This window comes from Anomaloglossus baeobatrachus, chromosome 1 (assembly GCF_048569485.1).
Source record: "Anomaloglossus baeobatrachus isolate aAnoBae1 chromosome 1, aAnoBae1.hap1, whole genome shotgun sequence".
Classification (NCBI taxonomy): domain Eukaryota; kingdom Metazoa; phylum Chordata; class Amphibia; order Anura; family Aromobatidae; genus Anomaloglossus; species Anomaloglossus baeobatrachus.
This window is the reverse complement of record NC_134353.1, coordinates 45,109,163-45,127,291: the sequence shown is the minus strand read 5'-3', so window position 1 is coordinate 45,127,291 and position 18,129 is coordinate 45,109,163. Positions and strand designations below refer to the sequence as shown.

The following is an 18,129-nucleotide window of genomic DNA, read 5'->3' as shown; positions in this document are numbered from 1 at the left end:
TTTACTCCGTGAATCTATTATGTGCTTCCTGGAATTCTGAACCCTGGATTGTGACCTGACTTCGCCTCTGTGTACTCCCTGAATCCATCTGTGTCCTCCTGTTACCAGACACTGGCTTTCCTGACTACTCTTCTGTTTGTGCAACCCCAAAGTAGTGACTGCATTACACACAATTGATGATACCATTTGCATGCAAAGGAAATGTTCTTTCTTTATCAAAATAGGGAAGGTTTCTTTACAGTTAGTGTAGTATAACTGCAGTACTTTATGAGACTGCTGCAAAACAATCTTCAGAAATGATAAAGCAGTGTTATAAATAACCTCTGTCCACATATTTCAGACATCGCTGCAGGTAAAGTTCATCCTTGTGACTTTACATCCTTACAGTCATGTGACTGGATCCTCCGCGGGATCACAGACTTTTGAAGCTGAGGTCACATGATTATGTCACAAGACTAAACAGATGTGATGTAATATTAGAGACAATGACCATTATGAAATATATAATTGCACAAGAAGCAATAAACATAATAAGCAATAACATAGGTTAAAACATCAAAAACACATATCAGGCTCTTTATGGAACCACAAGTGATTGCCCCCTACAAGCACCGAGGGGGTAGATGAGACTAACATCTTGCATTGTAACAAAATGTCGATCCAATTCAAGGAAAAAACAAATGGAGGTCAGACTAAATTCCTGGATGAATGACCCATTTTCAGTAATCTCACATGACAATATATCTTGCAAAATAGAATCCTTACTTTTGAATACATCCATCTGTGTTCCTGAAAAAGGTAAATCCCAAATTGTCATCTGCTACCAACAGGTTAAGTGACATTTAATGATCATTGAAGACGCAAATGCTGGGAATCCAACTGATTCAGAGAATGGGATTCTACTGCCCCATGGAATGGAGAGATGGTCGGGATGGAATTATCACGTTTGCAGGGGTCGTGACTGGGCCTGGAGGTGGAGGGGCTTCACCGATTTCAGTGCTTGCTTCAACTAGATGTGCATCTGAGGACACACATCTAGCTGAAATGCATAGCGGCCCAGAAACCCATTGAGTTCCTGCACTGCGATACAAGCTGCGATACAAGCTGCCAGCCGATGACAGTTGACATCAGCGTCACCGTGATTGAGGGTGGCACATGAGAGTGATGTCATGTATTGCTATAGCACTAACATCGATGTCAGCTGTAAGCCACTGCGCAGGCTGCAGTGGAGGACACCGTGCAACGTAGCAGCTGGGGAAGGTGAGTACAATTTTTTTTTTCCTTGTGTTTAAACCAGGAGTGGGACCTATAAACCAGGAAGGGGACCAATACACCAAAAGGGGGACCTACACACCAGGAAAGGGACCTACAGACTAGGAAAGGAACTAAACACAAGGAGTGGGACCTATAAACCAGGAAGGGGACCAATACACCAAAAGGGGGACCTACACACCAGGAAAGGGACCTACAGACTAGGAAAGGAACTAAACACAATGAGTGGGACCTATAAACCAGAAAGGGGACCAATACACCAAAAGGGGACCAACAAACCAGGATAAGGACCTACAGACTAAGAGGGGAACTAAACACCAGTAGGGGGGCCTATGAAACAGGAGGGGGACATGTACACCAGGAGGTGGATCACCTATACATCAGGATGGGGACTGCCTATACACCAAGAGAGTGGTCATGTAAACTGGGAGGAGGATCTTGACACCAGGAGGGGGACTACACACCAGTAAGGGGAGCTATACATGAGGAGGAGGACCTAAACTCCAGGAGGGGGACCTATACACCAGCAGAGGATCACCTATAAACCATGAGAGGGACCTATAAACCAGGATGGGGAGCCTATAAACTAGGAAGGGCCCAGGATGGGGACATATATCAGGAAAGGGACATATATATAGGGTGAGTTATATGTCCATGTAGGATTTTGGAATGCTAAAAGGGCCCATACATTTCACCAACATGTTCTCTAGAACTTTAATGAGTTTGTATTCCTGGTGCTCTCATGAGCATTCAGGTATCCTTGTATATCTTGATTTATGGGCCTTTTTAATTGAGGGTAATTTGTATAGTCTTTAGTAAGGGGATATTGCTCAAAGGGTAATTACTAGACATGAGCGAATAAATTTGAGCGGAAATTCATTTAATTCAAATTTTCCAAAAATCTGCATTCAGCAAAATATAGGTTTTCAGTAATTCACTTCTGCGTAGATTAGGTGCAGCAAAACTATTCTTTTGAAGCTACATTACATTTCCAGAGGAAAAAAAACAACAAACAGGGAAATTTGAATTTTCCCTAATCCGCTCATCTCTACTAATTATACAAAATACAATATATATATTTACAAAGTAAAACAAACATGACTTACCTTTTATTGAAATCCAGGTGTGCAGTAAGTATGCAAAAACAAAAGAAGAAATATTAATGGCAGGTTCATCTTCATTTGGGTTTCAATTCAGTCACACAAAGGGTTGAATAATGTTAACAGTAAGTAAAGTCGTGGCCCAAAGTGTTGCAAAAAAATAAGTATATAGCTCAGAAAATTATTGCAATTACACGTTTTGTTATAGACGTCTATTTCCTTCCTGTGTATTGGAACTACACACAAAAAAAACAACAGATAAAAGGCAAATTGGAGATAATTTCACGCAAAGCCTCAAAGATGGGCGCAACAAAATTGTTGACATCTTTTTAAAATTGTGGGTAAACAACTTAGTTATAAGCATGTGATGCCCGTTTAAATTCACAAGAAACAGATGTGGGCAACATGAAAATCACAATTGAATCCAGTTAAAAAGGGAGAAGTTGACTCAATCGTTGCATTGTGTGTCTGTGTGTGCTACAGTAAGCATGGAGAGCAGAAAGAGGATAAAAGAACTGTTTAAGGACTTGAGAACGAAAATAGTTTAAAAATAACGATATGAAGAGCTGCAGAGATCTTGATGTTTCTTTGTCCATGGGTGCTCTACATAATGAAGACGTTTACAACCCATGGCACTGTAACTAATCTCCCTGGATGTAAATAGCAGAGAAAAGTTGATAAAATTTTCTAACGCAGGATATCCCGGATGGTGGATAAGCCCCAATCAAGGGCCAAAGAATTTCAAGCGGTACTGCAGGCTCAGGGTGCATCAGTGTCAGTGTGAACTGTTGACATTTGAATGAAATTAAACACTATGGAGGAGACCCAGGAGGACCCCACTGCTGACACAGAGACATAAAAAAGCTAGACTACAGTTTGCCAAAATGCATGTAAGCAAAATCCTTCTGGGAAAGCATCTTGTGGACAGATGAGACCAAGAGAGAGCGTTTTGGTAAAGCACATCATTCTACTGTTTAATGAAACCAGAATGAGGCAAAGAAAAGATCACAGGACCTACAGTCACACATGGTGGAGGCTCAGAGATGTTTTGCTGCCTCTGGTACTGGGGGACTTCATTGTGTGCAAGACATCATGAAATCTGAAGATTACCAAAGGATTTTGGGTGGCAATGTAGTGCCCAGTGTCAGAAAGCTGGGTTTGCCTTCTAGAACATGGATCTTCCAGCAGGACAAAGTCCCCAAACACTTCAAGAAGCTCCCAGAAATGGATGGAAACAAAGTGCTGGAGAGTTATGAAGTAGCGGTCATTCCCATTAATACCTGTGGAGAGATCTTAAAATTGCTGTTGGGAGAAGACACCTCCAGATATGAGAGACCTGGAGCAGTTTATAAAGAAAAGTCCAAAATCCCAGGTGAGAGGAGCAAGAAGCTTGTGGACGGTTATAGGAAGCGACTGATTGCAGTTATTTATTCCACAGGGAAAATATTAAGTTGGAGGTGCCAACAATTTTGTGTGGATCATTTTTAGAGGGATTGTGTGAAATTATGTCCAATTTGCCTTTTTTTACTCTTTTTTTTGTGTTATTCCAATACATATAAAGGAAATCAATGTGTGCGACAAAACATGTAATGAAATACTTTTCTGGGAGAAATACTTCATTTTCTGGAACAATCTCAAGTATGCCAACACTTTTGGCCATGACTGTATATATAGACCTGAAAATAAAAATATTATTACCATACTAATAAGTAATGTAATGTATGTACACAGTGACTGCACCAGCAGAATAGGGAGTGCAGCTCTGGAGCATAATACAGGATGTAACTCCGGATCAGTAATGTAATGTATGTACACAGTGACTGCACCAGCAGAATAGTGAGTGCAGCTCTGGAGTATAATACAGGAGGTAACTCAGGATCAGTAATGTAATGTATGTACACAGTGACTGCACCAGCAGAATAGTGAGTGCAGCTCTGGAGTATAATACAGGAGAGAGCTCAGGATCAGTAATGTAATGTATGTACACAGTGACTGCACCAGCAGAATAGTGAGTGCAGCTCTGGAGTATAATACAGGAGGTAACTCAGGATCAGTAATGTAATGTATGTACACAGTGACTGCACCAGCAGAATAGTGAGTTCAGCTCTGGAGTATAATACAGTAGGTAACTCAGGATCAGTAATGTAATCTATGTACACAGTGACTGCACCAGCAGAATAGTAACTGCAGCTCTGGAGTATAATACAGGAGGTAACTCAGGATCAGTAATGTAATGTATGTACACAGTGAATGCACCAGCAGAATAGTGAGTGCTGCTCTGGAGTATAATACAGGAGGTAACTCAGGATCAGTAATGTAATGTATGTACATAGTGACTGCACCAGCAGAATAGTGAGTGCAGCTCTGGATTGTAATGCAGTATTAAAATCAAGACCAGCACAGGATAAGCAATATGTTATATATACAATCACACAGTTTATGTAAATACAGCTCTGGGAAAAATTAAGAGACCGTTGCAAAATTGTCAGGTTTTTCAGTTTTTTTTCTCTTTTTGTAGGTATATTTTGGAGTAAAATGTAAATTTTTCTTTATTCTATAAACTACTGACAACGTCTCCAAATTTCCAAGCAATAAATTTAGTATTTATTTTCTGAAAGTGAGAAATGGTCAAAATAACAAAACAATGCACAGAATGCACAGCACTTTCACACCTAAAATAATGCAAAGAAAACAAGATCATAATCATTTAGAAACAACAATACTAATAATGTTTTACCTCAGGAAGAGTTCCAAAAACAATATTTTGTGGAATAACCATGATTTTAATCCCAACTTTCATGCGTCTTGACTGCTTTCCACCAGTTTGTCACACTGCTTTTAGGTGACCTTATGCCACTTCTGGTGCAAAAATGTAAGCAATTCTTCTTTGTTTGATGGCTTGTGACTATCCATCTTTTCTTGATTACATTCCAGGGGTTTTCAACGGGGTTCAGGTCTGGAGATTGGGCTGACCATGACAGGGTTTTGATGTAGTGGTCCTTCATCCATAAATTGATTGACCTAGCTGTGTGGCATAGCGCATTGTCCTGCTGGAAAAACCAGTCTTCGGAGTTGGGGAACATTGCCTGAGCAAAAGGAAGCAACCATTTTTCCAGGATAACCTTGTATGCGGCTTGATTTATATGCCCTTCGCAATGTTTAATCTGCCCAATTCCAGCCTTGCTGAAGCATCCCCAGATCATCACCGATCCTCCACCAAATTTCACAGTGGGGGCAAGAGACTGTGGCTTGTACACCTCTCCAGGTTTCCGTCTAACCATTAGACGACCAGGTGTTGGGCAAAGCTGAAAAGGATGATGCACCATATCACACAGCTAGGTCAATCAATGTGTGGATGAAGGGCCACAACATCAAAACCTTATCATGGCCAGCCCAATCTCCAGACCTGAACCCTATTGAAAACCTCTGGACTGTAATCAAGAGGAAGATGGATAGTCACAAGCCATCAAACAAAGAATAACTGCTTACATTTTTGCACCAGGAGTCACAAAAGCAGTGTGACAGACTGGTGGAAAGCGGCCAAGATGCATGAAAGCTAGGATTAAACATCATGGTTATTCCACAAAATATGGATAAAACATTATTAGAATTGTTCTTTCTAAATGATTATGACCTTGGTTTTTTTGCATTATTTGTGCATTGTTTTGTTATTTTGACTACTTTTCATTTTCAGAAAATAAATACAAAATTTATAGCTTGGAAATTCGGAGACGTCGTCAGTAGTTTATAGAATAAGAAATATACCTATAAAGAGAAAAATCAGAAAAACTGACAATTCTGCAGTGGTCTCTTAATTTTTTCTAGAGCTGTATATATAAATGTATATATAGTAGGTGGACATTCCATGTAATCATACTTTTTGCAGGTAATCTATCATTTGTATGATGGTTACAGTTAAATATTCTGTGTATTACGTATAATACCCCTCTCTGCTGTAGGTAACAGTCCATATAAAATTCCTAATATAATGAGCGCACTGTAAGGACCCGGCTGCAGATCTTTTTGGATTCACCTGCTGAGGAACCCTAATGGAATCTGCTCCGTCGGCTTACAGGTAGAAATTGCATTAGAAATCCATTTTGTTCTTCACTCTGTAGTCTTAGTGACCGCGGCCATGTCCCACTGAGGAGAATTACGCAGGTCCTGCTACCTAATTGAATAAGCCATTCTTAAAACCGCGCTCCCTTAAGAATGTCATGATGTTCGGTAGATAGCACGTTGTGGAGAGGATTTCTTTTAACTCCTTAATGTCTAGAAACCTATGAAGGATTTTGTGTTCATCGTCCATTAATGTCCATAACGGTTTGGGCTTGTTGAGCTCTCCAAATGATTAAATTAATAATAATAATAATAATAGTAATATTTATTCACTTATATAGAGCCATCAATTCCACAGCGCTTTACATACCTCAGTAACATTGTCCCCATTGGGGCTAACAATCTAAATTCCCCATCCGTATGTCTTTGGAGTGTGGGAGAAAATCGGAGTACTCGGGGGAAACAGATGCAAACAATTGTGCTACGTTTGACATTTTTTGCCATAATTACTTATACATATACTGTAGCGCTGCGTCCCTGCACTCCTTGCCTGTCCCCTCCTGCAGGGATACGCTGTCACTCACCGCCATAGCCGGCTTCCTCTATGTTGCCCGGCGTCTTTGCACTCCTCCATGTGGATGTCTCCTCCTTCCCCCTCACAGAGTCTGTGTGCGCATTACAGGACCTCTGGAAGCACTCCTAGGGAGTGTGCATGCGCCGCTGCCCCTCTTTTAAATGGCCAGTGCGCCACTGGATATTTAAGGCGTACTCCCATTAAGGGAGGTGCCTATGCAACATTCTATGGTTAGTCAGTTGAGTCCTGTCTAGTTAGTTGTCAGGTCTCCCTGTCCGTCCTGTCCCGTCTGGTCCTGTCCTGCCTGTACCTGGTCCCAGCCCATCCTGCCTATTGGTTCCTGTTCCTGCCTGTACCCGGTCCCAGCCCATCCTGCCTTTTGGCACCTGGGTCCAGTCCTGTTCCTGCCTGTACCTAGTCCCAGCCAGTCCTACCTATTGGCACCTAGTTCCAGTCCTATTCCTGCTTGTATGTGGTCCCAGCCCATCCTGTCTATTGGCACCTGGTTCCAGTCCTGTTCTTGCCTGTACATGATCCCAGCCTGTCCTGCCTATTAGCACCTGTTTCCAGTCCTGTTCCTGCCTGTACCTAGTCCCAGCCTGTCCTACCTATTGGCACCTAGTTCTAGTCCTATTCCTGCTTGTATGTGGTCCCAGCCAATCCTGTCTATTAGCACCTGGTTCCAGTCCTGCTCCTGCCTGTACCTGGTCCCAGCCCATCCTGCCTATTGGCACCTGTTTCCAGTCCTGTTCTTACCTGTACCTGGTCCCAGTCCATCCTGCCTATTGGCACCTGGTTCCAATCCTGTCCCTGCCTATGCCTGCTACCAGTTCGTCCTGCCTTGCTGGTGCTGGAGACTTCGCCTGTCCGTCCTGCTTGTGCTGTCTGCCTTGAGCCTCCCTGTTGCTCCCCATCTGCACTTGAGACTCAGCCCTGTCTTCTCCTGTGTCCGCTCCTTTCCTGGGGTTCAGCTGCCACAGTCCTGGTCCTCTACACCACATAAAGGTAGGCCCGGGGTCTTCCTGTGGTCCAGTGGTCCACTTCAGCTCGTCGCTTCACCATCCCCGGCAGCAAGTGTTACAATTGTCTGGATTATCGGTATGGTTTGGCATTTTCGTTTAATACTGTACGTTCCCTGTGCTTGGAGCATCCATAGGCTCCCAAGTAAACAGTGAAAAGGGGCCTTTATGGTGACATTTTTTATGATTTATTTCACAATATTGTGCTGCCACTAATTTCACAGCATTTTTGTGACATCTGCCCGGAACCACAGACTCAGGATGGCTGTGACGGACAGACTATGGTTAAGCTGCCCACTCAGCAGGATCCCAAGAACTATGAAACCTTTTTACTGGATTTACTACAGGGTTCAGAAGGTCGCTGCCTATGGAAGGCTGCAATCCGGAGAAGAGTAGTCGTCAAGCAGTGTCAAAACCAGTAGGTACAAATGAGGACAAAAACGGCAAGCAAGAGCGAAGTCAGGAAACCAGGCCAAGGTCAAACCAGAGATGGGAGAGAAGTACAAAACAGACAGGAGAGTAATCAGTGAACAGACAGAGGTCAAAACATGGGGATCAGGATTCAGGAGCAGGGTGTGAACCAAAGACCAGCAGAATACTATAAGTCTATATCTGGCGACAACCAGCAGACTGGAGGAGGAATAAGGAGAGTGTGGTGCCTTCCCATTGGCTGTGGTTGAAAGGGGGTAACTTCAGCTGGAAGACACACGCCACCTACAGTCAGCCTGTAGTACTGCAGGTCCCAGGGAAACCCAGCTTAGTGGATGGGTGGAGCCTGCGCCCACCAAAGGTACCGGTACTGACTTCTCCCCTATCACCAGCATCACCCACGGCAGGAATACGACGGTGCGTGGTGACCAAAGCAGAAATCGCAGGAGCAGACTCTGGTGGGGACGTGACAATTTTACAGGCATCATTATTATTGTCACCATAGAGCATCACAAGGTAAATTCCCAATTAGTATGTCTTTGGAGTATGGGTTAACCACAGTACCCAGAGGAAACTAACACAAACAAAGGAAGAACATAGAAACACCTTGCAATTGTTGTCCTTTGAGGGATTTTAACCTATGAGTTCAGCTGTGCAAGACTGCAATGGCAACCACTGAGCAATTGTGCAAGCAGTCGACAATCTCGTGATTGGCTTGAACCAATATACAAGCACCATTTCTCATTATGGCGTATGGCACTCACAGACAGCTACGCTCCTGACACATTCCCATGGGTATTATTGTAGAGTACCCCTTTCTAGAGCCGGTTGGTATATGCTCTCCTTCAATAATGTATTATTTTGACTTCCACTTTACACATGAGCAGACTTGTCTTAACAGCCATAAATATGTCCTGCGAGCACTGAGCAGAAGCAATTGGACAGTGACAGTAATTATGTTGCCTCGATGCAAATTAAAATAGCTAAACATTAAATGAGACACTTAGCTAAAATCCAGATGTAGATGTGGTGTTCTGTAGATTCTACGTGCCAAGATAATGTCTTCGTACAGTGACAGAGGAAGGCAAGCGATTCCTTTTTGTTACCACAATGTCTAAGACATGAGCCTGAGATGTACTGGGTTGTGTCCAATAAGACATATAATACTGTCACTACAAATTGTGCTCTATGGAGATAAAGTTCTGTCTTAATAAATTTGTCTTGGAAAAAATGGAAACACAACTATGGCATCGGTGAATTAAGGTCACTGAAAATCAATAAGAATATACTCTAATATACTCTAAAGGGCACTTTACATGCAGCGATATCGCTATCGATATCGGTTGTGCACCACGGGCAAATCGCTGCCCGTGGCGCACAACATCGCTTACACCCGTCATACATACTTGCCTAGTGACGTCGCTGTGCCGGCGAACCGCCTCCTTTCTAAAGGGGCGGTTCATGCGGCGTCACAGCGGCGTCACTAAGCGGCCACCCAATAGAAGCAGAGGGGCGGAGATGAGCAGCCGCAACATCCCGCCCACCTCCTTCCTTCCTCATTGGCGGCGGCTGCAGGTAAGGTGATGTTCCTCGTTCTTGCGGTGCCACATGTAGCCATGTGTGCTGCCGCAGGAACGACGAACAACCTGTGTCCTGCAACAGCAACGATAATCGTGAAAGGAACGACGTATCAACGATTAGATAAGTAATTTTGATTGTTAATGGTCGTTCGTGCGTTTCACACGCAACAACGTCGCTAACGAGGCCGGATGTGCATCACGAATTCCGTGACCCCAACGACATCTCGTTAGCGATGTCATTTCGTATAAAACGGCCTTTACCCTAGGTAGACCACCATCTACTGACTGGATGGTCTGTTATAATACCCATTTGGAGATAGTGGTTTCCAGTTCCTTTGGATTGAACTACCGAAAGGTTTAAGACATCACTAAGGTAGCCTTTTTCTTTTTTGGAACATGTTGAGAAAAAGGCTAGTCTGAAGTCTGCAAATGTGATAGAGGAACAAAAACGTCTCCATGGTGCATCCCCTTGAAACATGAAATATGATGTCCCGAACTTTAGCCAGGCCAGCAGAGTAGGCAGTGGAAAAATGTCCAGTTTCAAGAAAAGGTAAGTGTGATGTTTGACATCACAGAGTAGTAATAATAGTCACTAGGTGGCGCTAGATAGAATACTGGACACTATGTGGCGTAATATAAGGTTTGTCACTAGATGCTGCTGCAATCACCAGCATACAAAGTGAACATAGAGAAAGTCATACAAGCCAAGATCAGAAACCAGGAGGACATGACAACACACAGGGAGCAGGTAGAAACAAAGTCAAGACACAGGCCGAGGATCAAGATACCAGGAGAATACGTATGGGATACAAGGAGCAGGCAGAGACGAGGTCAGGAGGAAGTCCGAGGTCAAAAGCCAGGAGGTAGGGCAAGGGGGGTGGGCAAAGCCGAGTTATTAACAGTCCAGGGTCGGGAAGCCAAGATCAGAACCAGACACAAACAGGAGCTGAAAACACTTACTGCAGAACCAGGCAATATGACTGGCATCGTTCCAGGTGAGCATGCTCCCTGATAAAGCAAAGCAATTACCCAAAATGAGGAGCGTGTGAGCAAGCCCCTCCCAGCACCAGCAACAGACCTGTTGCAGAGAAGCAACTTGTCCTCAGGAGTGGAAAACAGCCGAGCATCTCAAGGCAAAAGGCTCTGCACAGAGAAGCATAACAGCACGTCATGGCACATGCAGTGCAAATCGGAACCATGACAGTAGGTTGAAGGCAGATTTCAATTTTGATATTGTTCTGGAAAAAAAGAATCTATAGGCCTATGGCCACCAATAAGTGAGACTAACCGCGCATTGGTTTATAAAGTTCCAATAAAAGGGGTTGTCTCACTTAGTCATAAATGAGCTTCAAATCTAAAGACAACCCTCTGTGAGCCAGAACAGAAAATAACATTGTAGGCTCAACTCTTGATCTGCCGTACATTTACCATGGACTGCCATTTATCCACATAGCTACCTTGCAACACTATGTTCCTCCTAGAAATGCCCGGCCACAGTTTAACCAAATGCAATTCCCATTTTCAAAGAGAATGTCTCTGATGAAACAACTTTTTCAAATTCTCTGGTTGAGGCTGTAAAATGTATACTTTTTGAAAAAGTTTTTTTTAGTAGTGAATTGGATTCAACCATGATCTCACCATATTTGCTATCCTTCTTCTTACAGCTACTCTAACATTTTTAGAACAATCTAAGGTGTTATTATTTTTGATGTTCAGTGACTACAATGAGCACAATCCACCAGAGTGCACCACCTGTAATAATGTACTGACCGCAAGCCCTGAACTTAACACCACACTAGAAGTAGCTGGGCAGCATACCTGACAATCCTAGATGCCTCAAACCCAGCTGGAGGACTACATAACCTACAAGACAGAAAGTGAAAAGAAACTATCTTGCCTCAGAGCAGATTTCCCCAAAGAGAATAGGCAGCCTCCCATATGTACAGATTGTGAGCAAAGATGAAAAGATATACACAGTAATGCGGGCTTTACACGAGACGATATATTGTGCGATATGTTGTCGGGGTCAGGGTTTTTGTGACGCACATCCGGCATAGCGCACGACGTCGTCTCATGTGACACCTCTGAGCAACGCAGTATCGCTCACAAATCGTGAGTCGTGTACTCGTCGTTAACTTTCATAATATCATTTATTTTCATGGGTGCAGGTTTTTCATCGTTTCCGTGGCATCACACGTTGCTCCGTGTGACACCATGGGAACGATGAATACAGCGTACCTGTGTCCCACGGCACCTGCCGGCTTAATAGAAGGAAGGAGGTGGGCGGGATTTTTACATCCCGCTCATCTCCAGCCCTCCGCTTCTATTGGCCGGCTGCCGTGTGACGTCGCTGTGACGCCGAACGTCCCTCCCACTTCAGGAAGTGGACGTTCGTCGCCTACAGCGAGGTCGTCCGGAAGGTAAGTGCGTGTGACGGGGGTTAAACAAGTTTGTGCGCCACGGGTAGCGATTTGCCCGTGACGCAAAAAAGATGGGGCGGGTCCGAACGTTCGTGCTATCACATGATAGATCGACTTGTGAAAAGCAGGCTTTAGAGCAAGATGGAGCAAAGAGAGGCCGCACTATACTAAATACGAAAGACAGGATAGGGAACTCTTGCGGACGGTATGAAAAAACCCTATCAAAACTTCCTAGACGGAATGTGCAAAAAAGGAGGTATAATCTAATACTCACATGTTCACAATCCGTACAAGACTCTGGTGAAATTGTAGGAAAAAAATAGCAACTACCCTGCTGACTAACCCTTGCTAAAATAAACAGCAAAGACTGACTAGGAAGAAAAATCTTCCTTATCTGAAGGCACAAACAAAACAGGATACGATACAAAAAAACCCCTTCAGAGATAATTCACAGAAGCATCAGCAAAAAACACACAAAAAGTATGAAGCAAAACCATGAACTTAGCTTAGCTTGGCAGCGGGGAAGTCAGAGGCACAAGAGACAGATTCCTATAGTCTCAGGAATTTCAGTCAACTGGCAGACATAAACAGCCAGCACATACCTATATCCAAAATCAAGGTTTGAGCTGCAAACCAGGTGTGTAGAACTGGGGAACAGAATCCAACCACTAACCTCAACGACCACAGGAGGGAGTCCAAGAGAGGAACTCCACCAGACAGTATTCACAACACTAAGGCCCCCTTCACACATGTGCGTGATAAAAATGCTCATATTTCACATTCTGTGTTGAAGGTGCATATGGCCATACATGTGCCATGATTGTGGCCCATGTGTTTTCATATATAGCACATGGAGATCAGGAATTTTCTACTCCCCAGTCCCCGTACTATTGCTTCTGGGTCCGCGGTGCAGTGAATATTCATGAGCATAATGAGTGGGCCTGGAAGCAAGTGATAGCAGCACCGAAGATCACAGCGCTAGAGACAGGTGGGTATAGAAAACCATTTTATTTCAAAGACACTTGCTTTTTCTGGTACACAGCACATTGATATCACATGAATCACATCAGTATAGGGTCCGTGTGACACCTGTGCTGCCGGAGATAAACAGACTTGTCTCCATGCAGAACACATGGATGCCACATGGACACACATCGTGAAAAAACATGGATGTGTGTGCAGACCCATTACCGTAATTTTAATGAGTCTGCGTTTGTCCATGTCTCCGATAGGTATGAAAATGTACGTCATATGTACCGGAATCACGGATGTGTGAAGGAAGCCTAAGGGGCAGAACATGTTCTCATTGTCAAGAGTTAGGTGGCTTTTCAAGAAACCAATTTAAGTTTAGTCAAACCATCTTGACAACTGTTTTCGGGATCCTTGCCGGTCCGATCCTAACTCTTACCGGTAGAGAGAAGATACTTGTCGACTGGATGAGATGCCTCTTCCATACCGATTCTTACCAACGAGGTACAGGTGGAAAGTCTAACAATTAATTTCAGGTTTAGTTTAGGGAGATTGTGATGTTCAAACAGATATATTGATGATATTCATTCATTCTTGGAATTATTTTGTAGAATAAATTGTACTGATTTTAACAACATTTTGAAAGTTTGTGAATTATTTAATTTTTTTTTATTATGCAGTGCTTGGAGACCACAAAAACACATTAATATGGGTTTGGAGAAGTTGTTTTTCCAGGTTATTGATCCATTATGAAATGCTATTTACTATCGAGGAAAGTTCACTCCATCTAGACACTATTCACTGGCTAAAAGGAAATGACCAGCTGGCCAAAGGGACATCTAAGTAGAATGAATAGTGAAATTTCATTGTGATAGACTAAATAAACTTCTTTTATGATGTGCTAACTATTCTGTTAGTACTGTATGTAAAATATTTGCGTTTATGGATGAGCAATTCGATTCCCGGGACCCTGATCCATCAGCCATCTTGGTCATCATCGTTGCAGCATGACGCACACATATCACACCAGGATGGAGATGCTCAAGAAGGAGTCGGGGATGCCGGCACATAGGACGCAGCTGCAGGGCTCGAATACCGATGCAGCTGCCAAAGCCGGCTCCTGTAACTCTCAAAAAATATTAAATCATCTATGAATAGATAATAATGAAGCAATATACATCGAAAATGATTAAACAAGCAAAGGCCACCCCAGACATTAGGAAGCAATCATGGGGCAGCCGGTTGTTAGTCAGAAAGAATAAAGTGAAGGTCATAAATAGGTAAATAATGAGAGCAAAGCCGGCCAATGGGACAGAATCAATAGCCTAGCGAGCGGTAACGGGCAAGGTGATTACATAATTGCCTACAGGTGTCACTAATCGAGTCTGACAGGAGCTCCTGACTCCTCCGTAATCCATTGACTGTGGTTGACAGCTAATAACGCCGCTAGGGGCTGACGGCTACAGCAAAGCACAACCGCTATTAACTAGAACTCCAATTAATTTTCTGTATCATTGTATGAAAAATAACCAAAGAGTATTTGTTATGCAAAAGGGAAATTATGCAAGAAAGACATTGAAGAAGGGGTGGCGGTGGGGAGACAATAAGTCAGCAGAAAAAACGTAAAAAAAAAATATATATATATATATATATATATATATATACTGCGCAAAAAAATAAAGGGAACACTAAAATACCATTGTGTTGTTTAAGTGTTCCCTTTATTTTTTTGAGCAGTAAATATATATCATAAAAAAAGGAAGGAGGAACAGAATATTTTTAAAATACAATGTTTTAGAGTAATTTATTATTACTATTATTTTTATTAACATTATTATTATTATTATTATTAATAGTAGTAGTAGTAGTAGTAGTAGTAGTATTATCCTCCAAGCATGGCAAAATTATTAATTTTTTAACAAACTTTATTACTTTATAAAGATGAGTGGATAAGTCCACAGAGGATTGAGTGTGCGTTGAAAGTACTAAAATTCACAGTTTTGCGCAAATTCAGACATTCTGAGATTTGATTTGCGTTTGCTGAGCACCATTCCTGTAGAATGAGAGAGCAAGCTAATCTCATTTTACATTTCCATGAAGAATAATAAGTCTGTAGAGTGTAAGCTCTTATTGTCAGAGGGGTCCTCTCTCTTCCCTGTAGAGTGCAAGCTCTTATTGTCAGAGGGGTCCTCACTCTTCCCTGTAGAGTGTAAGCTCTTATTGTCAGAGGGGTTCTCTCTCTTCCCTGTAGAGTGCAAGCTCTTATTGTCAGAGGGGTCCTCACTCTTCCCTGTAGAGTGTAAGCTCTTATTGTCAGAGGGGTCCTCTCTCTTCCCTGTAGAGTGTAAGCTCTTATGGTCAGAGGGGTCCTCTCTCTTTCCTATAAAGTGTAAGCTTTATGGTCAGTGGGGTCCTCTCTCTCCTATAGAGTATTAGCTCCTTTGGTCAATGGGGTCTTCTCTCTCTCTCCCTTCCTTCTCTTCAGTAGAAAAAAAGCTCTTATGGTCAATGCGGTCCTCTCTCCTACAGAGTGTAAGCTCCTTTGGTCAGCGGAGTGTTCTCTCTCTCTCCCTCTCTTCTGTACAGTTAAAGCTCTTATGGTAAGCAGGGTCCTCTCTATCTCCATTGTAGAGTGTAAGCTCTTATGGTCAGCACGGTCCTCTTTCTCTCCTGTAGAGTGTAAGGTCAGTGGGTCCTCTCACCAACTTTCTTCTGTGGAGTGTAAACTTTTATGTTCAGCGGATCCTCTCTCTCCCCTGTAGAGTGTAAGCTCTTAAGGTCAGTGCGGTCCTGTCTCTCTCCTGTAGAGTGTATGATGTTATAATCAGTGGGGTTCTCTCTCTCTCTCCTGTAGAGTGTAAGTGTACCGCCCCGGGGCTCGGCCGGCTGCCAAGCCGCTCGGATCCGTGCTCGTCGGTGGGTGGCTCGAGCTCTTCCCGGACCCGGGGGTCACGTTGCTCTGAAAGGGGTTTGGCGCTATACGTAGGTACTTCGGTGGGGAGATCTACGGCCGAAGCCGCGGTGGTTTGTAGGAGATTTAAGTTCGTGACGCCACCCACGGGTTGTGGTGAATGGATGGACACCACCGCTGCCGTTGACTAGGCTCCCGGGGACAGTGTTGTGCAGCTTAGTGTTGACCCCTTCCGTGGGTAGGGGGATGATGGTCCCGGGGGCCCGAGGGAGGTGCTGAGGCGAGGGGATGTATGCATGCTGGGGTGTCGGTGCGGTGCGGTACTCACTATGCCAAACACGCTGGAGTCTCTGGTAAACCAAACAAGATGGTGAATGGTGCCCGCAGCCGGCTGCAGTTTTCCCCTTAACAGGTTGGTGGTTTCCGCCTTTCTCCTGCACCTTGCTTATGTAGAAATCACGACTCCTATGCCTGAGCAACGGTAGCCCTCTCCCCGGCTTGATATGTGTCGGGAGAGCCCTCTTTGCCCGCAGACGCTGGCCCCTCGGGTCTCTATGCTGGGGCGGTGGCTTTACCCCTATGGTTGGGCTGTTGTCTTCAGTCGGGTCTTATGTGGGAAAGGTCCTAAAGGCCAGTCCTCAATCAGTTGATTTGACTCAGCCCGGTTGTTTCTGGGCCTCGTACTGGGTCTGAGTACCCCTCCTGGTGCTCCTGTTTCCAATCGGTTTCCCGGTTCGGTACCGGCGGGCCACCGCCCGTCCCCGTTCCCTATGGTTCCACCGGCTGTAATCCCAGTTCCTGCAGGCGGCCACCACCATCTGCCTCCTTGCCAGAGGTGACTGGGCTCCAACCCAGACACCTGTGTAGCCTATGGCAGACCTAGACGCAGGTCTGCCCTTGAACTTCACTCCACTCACAGTCAAGACTAGACTTCAACTACTGTTTTTCCCGCCTCCGGGCCTGTGAACTCCTCGGTGGGCGGAGCCAACCGCCTGGCTCTGCCCCCCTGGTGTGAGCATCAAACTCGGAGGGTGGTGACAAGGGTTTTGATAGTTTGGCTGTTGTCACCTTTCTAAGGGGGGGGAAGGGGCGTGTGTGCATGGGACTACCTGGGACGACCTGGCTAGTCCAGGGCGTCACATAAGCTCTTATGGTCAGTGCGGTCCTCTCTCTCTCCTGTAGAGTGTATGATGTTAGAGTTAGTGGGGTTCTCTCTCTCCTGCAGAGTGTAAGCTCTTATGGTCAGTGGTGCTCTTTCTCTCTACTCTTCACATGTATTTTCTGAGAAATAACAAGTTTTCCAGTATGGAAATTTGTATTAATTTAATGGAAATTGATTTTTTTATTTTTTAATTTGGCTCATCTCTGTTACCTTTTCCCCCAGCCACTATTTTACTTCGATGTACATGGCCAGTTCATATTCCTTTTAAAATTTCTTCCAACTGCTGCTCAGCAAATATATGTATTCAAGGAGTCTGTGTACAAGTCTTTCCATGTTTGAACCTTTCTGCTCTCAAACCCTGTTTCAGGCATATTTCGCATACTGTTATTGATTAAATACAACATAGGGATAACTGCTGAGCAGCAGTTAAAAGTATCTTCTAAAGGAGCATGATGTGGGCATTAAAAAAAGACCTAGCCTAATGTTTGAGAGAAAGACGTTAAATAAGGTAATGAAACATCATACAAAAAAAAAATATAACTTTGCAATGTCTGGAAGATAATGAAATATACAGTATGCTGCTACCCAACTTTAATTAGTTGAAGAATTCTACCAAATATATTCTCGTTAAGCA

General features: G+C 43.9%; 1 protein-coding gene across 2 annotated transcripts in view; it reads right to left on the bottom strand.

Moving 5' to 3' along the window:
- The window catches only part of CTNNA2 (catenin alpha 2), a 3,064,502-nt gene that overhangs the window by 1,504,058 nt on the left and 1,542,315 nt on the right, over nucleotides 1-18,129 (bottom strand). For both annotated transcript variants that reach the window (XM_075346593.1, XM_075346583.1), the window contains exon 8: nucleotides 766-789. In XM_075346593.1, coding sequence (XP_075202708.1) covers nucleotides 766-789 — 24 coding nt within the window. The remainder of the gene's footprint in view (nucleotides 1-765; nucleotides 790-18,129) is intronic.